This window comes from Sinocyclocheilus anshuiensis, unplaced genomic scaffold, assembly GCF_001515605.1.
Source record: "Sinocyclocheilus anshuiensis isolate Anshui unplaced genomic scaffold, SAMN03320099.WGS_v1.1 scaffold1038, whole genome shotgun sequence".
In the NCBI taxonomy this organism is placed as follows: domain Eukaryota; kingdom Metazoa; phylum Chordata; class Actinopteri; order Cypriniformes; family Cyprinidae; genus Sinocyclocheilus; species Sinocyclocheilus anshuiensis.
Window position 1 is genome coordinate 576274 of NW_015536540.1, and position 11413 is coordinate 587686.

Genomic DNA, 11413 nt, shown 5'->3' on the forward strand with positions numbered 1-11413 from the left:
GATATCGTCCTCTTTTGGAAGACCAAACAAAGTAGTTTCGCTTTCACAACGAAACACAGCATCACACACGGTGGGTTAGAGTGAGCGGAGGCCGGAGGCCTAGAGTGAGCGGTGGCCTAGAGTGAGCGGAGGCCGGCTTGAGTGAGCGGCGGCAGGCGGGAACAACAATACTACAGCGAGAATAAAAGTCTTATTTCTTTGCGTGAACATTTGGGTGGCGTTATGCAAATCTTCCCACATCATGAGGTAGATATGTGGAGGCGTGTTAGACCGAGCCGTTTTAGATAGGCGTGGTTGACTTAACTTTTATAAAGAATATCTCTTTGGATTTGAGACTTTAGTCTTTGCAACTTTACAGATCTTCTTTATGCACCAAGAGCTTGTAACACTCCAAAGAGAAAGGAAAAATTGAAATCGCATCACATGACCCCTTTAACACAAAGAAATGGGCAGTTGACATGACATGTAATTTTACCGTCTTCAAAGACAAAGCCCAGTCATTTTTTACTGTTGGTTAGATATAAAAGAAAACCAAATTTTATCCAGAAGCATAAAATTATGTTTCTGTTTAATTTTATAGCTATTTTAATTGTCCTGTGTGTGTGACTCCTCATTTTTACAGAAATGTATCAAGATGAAGATGCATAGACAAACTAGTAAATATTTTATCATTATCTGGTGTGTGGACTAAAAATGAATGGACAAAAATTAATTTATAACTGTCCAATCAAAATAAATAGATAAATAACTAAAATCAAAAAGCACAAACACATTTAGTAAGACAAAGACAGAGAAACTGATTTTTGAGAACCTCATGGGATGAACAGATGCACAATCAGACACAGACTACATACATTTCCGATTCTTTATTTAACGTTACTTTATAAATAAAGGGAGGGTTAAAGATATTACATCAGAACACATGGCCACTTCAGAATATCCTGTGCATTATATAAATGTAGCACCATTTTGGAGACAAATCCAGCGCTGACAGGGAGAATATTTGACCTAATGTTTATTCAGCAATATTTCAGAAACAGTACATACAGGAAGAGTCTATGAGACACGAAACGATGAACATTATTAAGACACGTGAGAAACGTCACAGAGAAGAAAAAAAAAATCAGCTGAATAAACTCCACCGTACTCTTTCAGAATTCCTCGTTTATTATTTCTCACATTATCCCTCATACACTTTCAGGTTTCTTTCCTTTTCCCCGCCAGTTTCATACCCTTTATGCTCCCACTGACTGTTTGTCCTAGATTTCTGCATGTCTGTTATTTAAATATTAATCCTACCCCTGGTAATTACATGAGACCTTTCTAAAATAACATCAAAATTGCAGACATAATGACGCAGACAACATTTACAGGCTGTTTTAACACACATACTGCAGTGCAACATTTGAGGGCATACAATCCAAGCGTCAGATATGCTTAGAATCTATACCCTAGTCCACAAAATCATGTTTTTAGTCTTTGATTAACAATTTTTAAGGCATGTTTCTAATTAAAGAGCTAAATAATTACTCAAATAAATCAAATTTAATATTAGGTATTAAATGTTAACTGGTCGTCTTTTTTTTTTTAATTGCTCAAAACGAATCCTATATACATAGTTTTTGGTACAAAGGAAATAACCAATGTATAACACAACACAAGGACCACAATTAATGTAAACATCCACAAATACACTGCACATCACTGAGGCTGAACATTGATCTCAACCATGGAGAGGCTTCTTCACTGTAGCACAATGACTAATGTCAGGCTTCAAATGCTGGATAGCACACAAGCAACCCATTGTGTAAGATACATCTGAGGTAAATTCAGAATTATACAATAATGGGTCTCGATGCCAGTTATATCTTACTTTTATGTTTAAAGGTTCAAACAGAGAAATACTCTGTCTAGTTCAGTCAATTAAGACTAATAATCAAACCTTTTGGTTAATCTGCATTTCTGAGGGATGATGATCCTCTTGAACATTTTTGAACTGAATTTTAGAGGGAGACTTCCAATATAGCAAGTAGACGTTTGACTATCTCATCTCCTGACCAATGACAACTATCGCAGCAGTTTTGCACACATACAGTCAACACATGCTTATGAAACCCTGCAGGCATGTAACAACAGATACTTGGATTGTATCTCTATCTAGGAAGCGAAGATGGCCAATGTTAGTCTGTTAAACTCGCTGCGACTTGTGAATCTATAGGGCAGAGATCCTCCCTCTCAAGTTTTTGCTTTTCATCCGTTCCACTCTCTTCTATCTTGGTGTTTTTCTGGTCGGAGAAGGGCTCAGAAGATGGTGCTCCAGCGTTTGGGTGGAGAACGAGATCGGCTTTCTCCCTGAGATCGGAGAGAAAACCAGTATGGTCATCGTCGTGTCAATTGCGTAACACGAAACCTTCTCAACACTGGTGCTTGATTATGCAAGGTCAAAATCAATGTTAGTTCTGAAACACATTACAAAAGAATAACTGCTGAAGCTTGCACAGAAATAGCACAGAGCATCAGCAGAATGGGTGAAGGATCTCAATGTTCAATGTCAAAACTCAAGAATTGAATAACAAAAATGGCATTGTTGAGTAATTCATATTGTAGGAGCGTTATCAGCCATTACAAGCTATGCTACATTTCGAAAAGAGTGATCTGAGCACTCAGCGTTCTAACTCTGCAGCACAATGGATGTGGAAAGCCAGGCTGATTTGATTGTGTTCTCTGTGTCCTCTGTTCAGGAGAGATTGTCATGTGAAAAGTGCAGAAGAGAAGGGAGAAAACAAAATTAGGCAAAAGGGCAGATGAGGTAGATGATTTGAGCTAAACGCGAACATCAGTGTCATACTGCTTGAATGTCACACTTAAAACGTTAAAAAAGTACTTGTTTAAAAATAATATGGAACAGATACTTGCAAATACATACATGTATAAATATACTAAGGGCAGATGAGGTAGATGATTTGAGCTAAACGCGAACATCAGTGTCATTGCTTCAATGTCACATTTAAAATGTTAAAAACAGTACCTGTTAAAAAAATTATATGGACCAGATACTTGCAAATATGTACATTTATAAATATAGTACCATTCAGTTGGTTGGGGTCAGTAAGTTTTTTATATTTGTATTTAGCAAGGATTCCTTAAATTGTTAAAAAGTGACATTTATAAACACAAAAAATAAATGCTGCTCTTTTGACTTATATTATCATGTTTTCAACATTAATAATAATTCAGCTGTCATCACAGGCAAAAAATACATGTTTAAAATATTAAAATAGAAAATTATTATTTTAAATTGTAATTTGTTTTTACTATATTACTGCATTTACAGTATTTTTGATCAAATAATACTAGGTGAGCAACTTTTGAATGCTAGTTTATGTATACAAATACATAAATACATTTCATTCCAAACCTGTAAAACTGTTTTTATCAGTGGCCTATTTTCCTACTTTCATTGTTTCCATATAATGAAAACGAATGGTGACCATGGCTATCAAGCAAATCATTTTTTTTTTTTTAGTCCTTAAATTATCTTTTTTGTATTGGTCCCCATTCGCTTTCGTTGTATGGAAAATGCACCTCAAGACATGATGATTAACATCTTTACTTTCCATGGATGAAAGAAAGCCACGGGTTTGGAAAGACATAAGGATGAGTAAATGTTAGTGGAATTTTCACTTCAGTGTGAACGATTCTTTTTAGGAATCAAATCTTATTGGCAATCAATGAGAATGAACATGAAGAGATGTGAATACTTTATTCCCTGCACCTGGCATAAGTTCAAAATGCTTATGTTACAATGAGACTCTCAATGACTGAGTGACCATAAGCAAGGTTAGGGCGCATAGAAAGACTCAACTTTGACTGTAAAATTGAAACAGATGAGACAGGCCTTCTTTATAACCTAAATAAATATTGATTTTGAAAAGCTTAACTGAATAAAAGACCTTCAATGACTGATGAAAGACTGCACAGCCCTCACTGACAGGATAGGTGTCATTACTTTAGTGAGAGATGGATATTATTGGACTTGCATACAGAAGGTGACTCTGGGTCAGAAACAGAAGCAGTCAATAGTCTTGTCAAGGACATTCTCATTCACTTTTTCACATGCCTCTTCAAGCGCATAAAGTGAGTTCTGGATGGTTTCAAAGCAATAATCTATGCAACATCCCATTATCGAACATTTTTAATAGCCTTAATTACATCTCGATGTTGAAATTGCTTTCTTTGTAAGCATTTGCATAAAGGCGCATCAATCAACTGTAATTGCGTTTAAATGAGAATAACCTTTTTTAAAAAGCTAAAAAAAAAAGATCTTAAATATGTATGATAATCTTTTCAGAGAGTCTTTATCTACTGTTTTAGGCTCACCAGGTTGAAGATTCTGGAGAGTGTATTCTGTTCCCTTCTGCGTCTGTGAGGCGATCTAATGCTCTCCGAGCCACGTGCTGACGGGGATGCCTAAAACATATAGTTTATGAACACAGAGAGGATAGCAGCCCACTGCTGTTTAATGATATACTAGTTTCTTTGTGATATTATATCAAACTGTGAATTAAAAAAGTACAAAATTGGCAAATGTTGCAGTATAGATTCTGTGCTATATGTTTTGACTGGTGATGCATCAGTGCATTTCTGCACCGACATCTACAAATAAAGAGTGCAAAAGGAGGTTGCAGCACAGAAAATGTTACATGTTTGCCACATATCGAGTATTATAGGAGGGGGTGATTTAGAGATGGCAAGAGTGCAGCATAGGAGGATAATCATAACATGGGTTATTTACATATTTGATCGACCATAGGAAATGATCTGAACAAAACAGTTTTGCCAGCCAAAGAAAAACACTTTTTTTTGTGTGTGTCAGTTATTAATGTCCAAATACATCTAATGCTGCATGCCTTTATGTATTGGAGCCTGTGGAGTTAAACAACATGTGACAAAAATACAGGGGGCGCTGGTGAGTCAGTGAATCAAGACCTGGGAAGGGAGTAGATGGGTTGGAATATGGGTTTATGGGGGGAGTGAACAGTTCGAAGACCCCTAGAGAGAAAGCTGCATTACCGGCTGCGACTCAGAAAAACCCTTGCTGTCTCAAAGTCATCAAGAAGCAGAGAGTCACTCTGGTTCAGGAGAAATCCCATCAGAAAAGAAAGAGCGCAACAATCAAGGCAAAAAATATACAGTAGAAAGAAAGAAAGAACTGAAAAACAAGCAAAAATATGAAAACTGTAATAATGTTCTAATCATTTCAGTGCTTAAGATCACTCTTTCATGTACTATAGCACAGCTAAAAGCTGTGGAAATTCATAATCACATGAAAAATTAGGGTAAAATTACAACAGATTTCTTAAGTAATGCCTATTTCATGCATTTTGACATTCTGCATATTTAATCTTATGAGATTGTGAGTTAACATGTGCAATAATTATATTGAAAGCATTAAATGTGGCTAAATTGAAACCACAATGCAATAATGCTTAATAACTCCACTAAAAATGGCATGGGCCTAAATTTGATGGCCCTCCACACAACTAAAAATGAGATCAATCTGGAGATTTGCGTAAAATGAACCCATTCTCATGAAGCGCAGCGAAAAGTTCAGCAGCTGTAATTAGAGCGATGCATTGGTTAATTCACAAAGAAGAGAACAAATGATTAAGAAACGTGACAGATCTATTAGAAACGAGACATAGGACAGGAAGACGTCTGCAGTCAGCCAATCAGATCGTTTATGAGAGTGTCTGTGAATGCAAACGTGAATCACATCAAAGATGAATGACATACCAGGCCCAATAGTTCTCTCCACTGCACATGAAACAAAAAAGAATGTAGAATGATTAACTTTCTTCTTAGATGAAAGTACAATTTCATTGCTGGATACGAGAATGCATAGAAAATGGTTATGGGTCAAATCTATTCTGTCTGCTAGGAAACAGCTGTATTATTCATTTAAGAGGGTGGTTGTAACCCCATGCTTAATAGTAATTAGGTAATGATGGCCTAATAGAGTGTTACAAATTTCACATTCTTGCTCTGTCACCATTTATATCCTGAGTGAAGCACTTTTTCAGCAGAATATCGCTGCAAATTGTCTTGAAATAACTTAAAATGCATATACCACGAGCATTTTAAACAATGGGATTAGATGCATGCCAGAAGAAAAATGGGATGTGAGACTTACCCTTGACTTGGGACGAGGCGAGGACACCTTCAAGGAAACAAATGAAAATGTTTAGTCAAGGAACATTTTAAGAATTCAAAAAGCAGAGCCACAGCTTTTAATTTAGAGGCCTGAGTATTATAACGAGACATTTCGTTATCCCGCATAATACAAACAAGATAAGCAATCCTTGAATAAAGACTTTTTATTTTAAAGATGTTTACAGGGGTCGATCATTAGGCTTCCTTGCAGTTCAGATGAATGATGAAGGCAGAGACTCTATCTTTTTAATGAACAAGCCCACAGACCTGAGGAACAACTGTGCAATTAGTGTTTCCCAGAAACCCATTTTTAATTTAGGACATGAGTAATAGGGAAACGTAAACACTCGTATCTAGTTTCCACAGAACTGATTTTGTGTTTTCAGGGGGAAAATCAAGAAAATGAGTAATTAAATAAGTCTACATGCTGGTTTGAGGTCATGCCACCTCAAAGTGGAATTTGCCACATTTTCACATCACAGCTTACATCACGAAATAAAAAAGTGAAGAAGGTGATGTTAAAGGAGAGCGATCGACTTCTCTGTCACGCAAATGTTTCTACACATACAAGTGTATATTCTCAAGTTTTCATCTGAAACAGTGACTTTCAAAGAGTGACTCATTCTATACTACATAGCAGAGAATCTAACACTAGTGATGTAAGTGTGTGTAATGTTGTCTGTCTCACAGAAAAACAAGTCTGGACTATTGTAGCAAAGAAAACATGGGCTGCATGTTGAACATGACGACAAACTTGGCCTGCAGACTCAGGCGGCAAATGGCCAGACACAATGTGGCATGTCTAGGACCAAAGCTTGGCTTATGTTTCGATTGTCATGGTGAAGTTTGGTTAAAAAAAGCAAGCTTAAGCTCTTCTAATATATTTGACCTGATACATTGGTTGAGGTAATGTTTTCTTGCTGCTCAGTGCACTGAGAGCGGTAACAAACTCTTTGGATCAGTGGGAGCTAAAGATGAGGACAAAGGGAAGTGTGAAAATGTCATTCTCATGTCTTAGGTCGAACTTTTCTGGGGTTGCAGTTGTTGGTTTCACATCACTCTTTGAAGGCTGAGACTTGTAAGAATCCATGCCAGCACACGTGGATACTTACAAAGCTCCTGAAGAAATGCACCACAGGGTTGGCATCTCCACGACGACGGGTGGAAGAGTGCTGGGGTCTCTGTGGAGAGGAGGATAGATGACCACGAAATGAGCCCTTCAAATAAATGAAAGAGAAACGTCTAGTCAAGTTGCAACATACATTAGCGTGACAACTTCTTGGACTGGAAATCCAATCATTAAAGATTCACAATTTAGACGAAGACACAATTTAACTACAATGCCAATCTCTTCGAGTTTTGTGGCAAAATGTAGCTTATAAAATATTATGCTTATCTAAATTTACCTTTGCACCTAAATTGACATGCTTTGAAGGAGGTATGAGTGTCAATAGATGAAGCTCTACCTAGAGGCAGTAATTGAATCGCACTTTACCAGCAGAACAGCAAACCCCTGTAATGATATCACTTGCACTGCAAACAGCTGTGCCCAAAGCTTCTTAATGCTGTGAGAATTCATTGATTTTAACATTTGTGCTATTTCGCCACGATTGATTGCTATTGAAGAAGCAAAAAAAAAAAAAAAATCTCATAATCAGTTGCTAAAGCAGATTGAACAGGCTTTGAACATTGATCTTTGAAGGAACATTATTTTGAACCAGATTTAGCTATTTGTTCAATATCAGCAGGATTTAAGACCAAATTCTTTGTTCAATTGCTGCATGAAATGAAACTTGGAGAATCTTTCTCTTATCTGGTAACAAGACTGGAATATATTTCTAATTTCACTGGCATACATATTAACTGTTTTAAATGTAGTTTTAAAACGGTGCATTATTGTACATTATTTATAAATAAAGACTATTTGATGGCAAATAAACAGAACCTCAAATACTAGGGCTTAAATTGTGAGCAATACACATATACTATACTATGGCGAACTGCATGCACATAGCAGAATACCGTCATGTGTACCAACCAATATGCAAAACTGAGAAAAATGTTAATCTTTTAATGCAGTTGTAAAATGAGACTCTGACTATCAGACTATGAGAACATGCAGCCCATTTGCAGTGCAGAGTTAGTTTGAATTTGAGAATTTGTGTGTGTCTGTAAACCACATCCAATTGAATGCAACACAAAAGCAATCACAACTATAACTATAGTCCTAAACTATACTGAAATTCAGCTATAGTCTAATTTTTTCCCCAAGAAATTGCGAGCAAGAAGTTGTCATTGACCATGCCAGTGTTTGAGAAACACATTTTAGAAAAAAAAAAGTGACTCGCCTTTCCCTTTCTCTTTTTGTCTCCTCCGAAGAACCTGCCAATCTGATCCAGGAGACCAGGGGACCTCTTCTTCCTGCCCAGCCCGAAGGGGCTTTGTCCAGAGGTGCTTGCAGTGGCCATTCTAGGTGTTGCTCTGTTTGGTGGTCTACAGTCTGGACGGCCCACGAATGTCCTTCTCCACTCAATCCAAAGTCCGCTCTGGGGACACTCTGCAAACCTTCTCGATAGTCTTCGGCACTTCTAAGGAAGAAGGGCTGGCCTTTGAAGGTGTCATCCCCTCCGTTGCATGGCATCACGGGAGATGAGGTGGGTCTGTAATAGCGTCAGTGATTCTGGGCCAGTGCCAGGCATTCTTTCGAGCCCTTGTGTGCCCGCGGAGGGTGTCACTACCCTGCTCTCTGATAAAAGGAGCTGCTATTGTTCTAGTCCACATCTGCCTCGACTTGGGCCGAGCACAACAAGGCCTGTCTATGAGAAAGAAGCAGAGCGCTGTGAAGAACGGCTTCAGCACAATCAAACCATTGTTGTGATGACTCATGTTCATTATACGAATAGTTTACATTGAGAAATTACATAGGGTATTTTGCAACGTGAGGGGTTTGGAATTGTTAGCTTCAGACATATGTTGCCGTGTGCTTTAATGAAACGTCTCCAGAAGTTTAAACAACACAGCCACACCCTGATGATGTCATGCGACAGTTGAGGAGGCACGCCTTCTGTTATTTCATTGATAAATTTAATTTCAAAATGCTGTGAGCTAGTTCTTGGATTGATTTCTTGAAGTAAGTCTTGCAAGTTGTATCCCGGATAAACAGTGCAATCATGCGCTCGCCCGCTTGCTCTGTTCCCTTCCCATCTTGAAATATCCACAAATTAATTCATTTTCAATGACTTTGCAATTCATTAACCAACTGCTGTGTGTGATACTCAGCATGGTGCCCACCGTGCTTTTCAGAGAAACATTATGAACACACGGACAAATCCGTCTCTGTTGAGGGTAAAGTGCTGCTAAAAATGCTGTTGGCTTTAGCATGCTGTTTTTTCCTGCTTTTTTAAAAACAATCGACAGTTGTTTGTGCTGCCAGCTTGGCCAAAGAACAAAGGCCACTGTGTTTCATAGTAAAAATATGCTGTTTTTATTATTTACTCATTCATTTAAAAAAAAAGTATTCTCTTTTTGTTGTTGTACTATCTGTTGCCAAAAAATAAAAAATTCTGATCATATAAAGGAAGGCTTTTCCTTCGTTATGATCACCCAGATGTGAGGCTGCAATTTCCTTTGTCCTCAAGATGTTTTCCACAAGGTCATTAGTAGAGGAAATTCATTCCAGCTAGAGATCCAGCAATACTGAGCAAATAGGCATAAGCTAAAATAATGAGGCATATATGAAATAGCTCAGGAAATATAAAAAACACAGTGCAGGCAAAAATGATACACAGAATTTGTAAACATATCCAGTCAATTTAATATACAATCAAATCTAGACCTGCAGTAATTTTGAAATTATGCCATATGATTGCAGTTGGAAAGCTGAATCTAAATCAGGCTAAACATTGTAAATGCATCCAAATGTTATATTCAATATATCCAAATATTCTTTGTGATTTTTCTATCTAAAATGCAGTTTAATGACAGTTTAAGGAAGAAAGGAGCATTATTAAGGAAATGCTAACAGATATTGAATAATATCCCAAATATTTCCCACTTAAACTACTAGTATATACACTAGTACATAGTGCATATAATAAATGCACTATGTACCAATTACATAATTTGGTTTTATCTCCCAAAGTGTAGACAATGCAGAGCATTAAAACAACACGTTAGAGATAAAATAATGTAGGAAACATGGTCAATTTTTAGTATTATTTAAGTTGACAATTTGATATGGGGACCCTCAGGTGGGTTCTTACAACAATCTGTGCTGCTCAATCATAAGCATACATGAGTGGAATTAAACCCAAACAGATTTCCACGTTTCAGTTGTTTATTACTGTATATTCAGTGTGCAATTCTACCGTGAACTGTTGAGAACACATTGAGTATTTGCAAACGTTCACAGCATCCTCTCAAAACATGCCCTTCACAAGTTTGCCTATGAGCATATTCAACTAGCCTGGCCTCTCAGTCTCAATTTATAGCAAACCCTGAGTCTATAAATGGAGAAGCTTGTGTTTGTTCACTCTGGCCAGTCCACAGAAGCTCATCTGTTGGCTGAAGGGCTGGCTATCTACAAACCTCCCACTGCTCTTTAAGAGATCAGTGCAGGAATGCAGAGAGTGGGCAGGTTGCACTGCAAGTGGCCTTGTGTTGAAGACCAGAGGCTTTGTTGCCCAGAAAGGGGTGAAAGACACACAGGGGCATACAATACAATTCTTGATGTGATCTTGTGGGACACAAACATGGGAGAGAGCCCAAAACAATGAGAAGTATGCGGATCACGACCAAGACGCCCACAGAGCAGCTTTGGCCCCACCACCACTTCCATTTGCAAAGGAGAAATCACTGTGAAATTGTTTGTAGACTAACTCTGTGTGTAGCTTATGTAGATATTTCCCCTGAAAAAGTCAGTCAGTTATCTCTGATTGGGAATACAAAATGACATGATTGATCTTCACAGGTAACCAGTGTCTACAAATCCATGAGGTCAACCAATCTAAATGCCAAACAAGAAAACTCTGGATGAGAGAGCTGGACATATCGGTTGCTTGGAAAGCATGTTTAGTACCACATGTGTGCACCATTCCATAGGCTATACAGTTTTTTATTTTTTATTACACACTTTAATTATGTGTGTCTATGATATATTGAATGAAATATATAGTTGAAAAGTCTAATTAGTTTTTATATA

The 11413-nt window shown here is 37.5% G+C and overlaps 1 protein-coding gene and 1 long non-coding RNA gene across 3 annotated transcripts in view; one reads left to right on the top strand and one right to left on the bottom strand.

The window, feature by feature from the left end:
* Positions 1–11413, top strand: part of LOC107696990 (uncharacterized) — a 16089-nt gene that overhangs the window by 1131 nt on the left and 3545 nt on the right. The window contains exon 2 of the long non-coding RNA XR_001635146.1: positions 5995–6001. This is a non-coding gene — a long non-coding RNA (uncharacterized LOC107696990). The remainder of the gene's footprint in view (positions 1–5994; positions 6002–11413) is intronic.
* mbpa (myelin basic protein a) lies at positions 852–8832 on the bottom strand. 2 transcript variants are annotated; one of them, XM_016497575.1, is made up of 6 exons: positions 8562–8832; positions 7326–7394; positions 6194–6220; positions 5797–5817; positions 4381–4470; positions 852–2352 (listed from the first exon to the last, which is right to left on the bottom strand). In XM_016497575.1, exons 1-6 carry the CDS (start codon positions 8679–8681, stop codon positions 2302–2304), a joined length of 378 nt encoding a protein of 125 aa, XP_016353061.1. In that variant the 5' UTR covers positions 8682–8832; the 3' UTR covers positions 852–2301. The 2 variants fall into 2 exon arrangements, with proteins under 2 accessions (XP_016353061.1, XP_016353053.1); XM_016497567.1 differs by having other exon boundaries at positions 7326–7430; positions 8562–8826.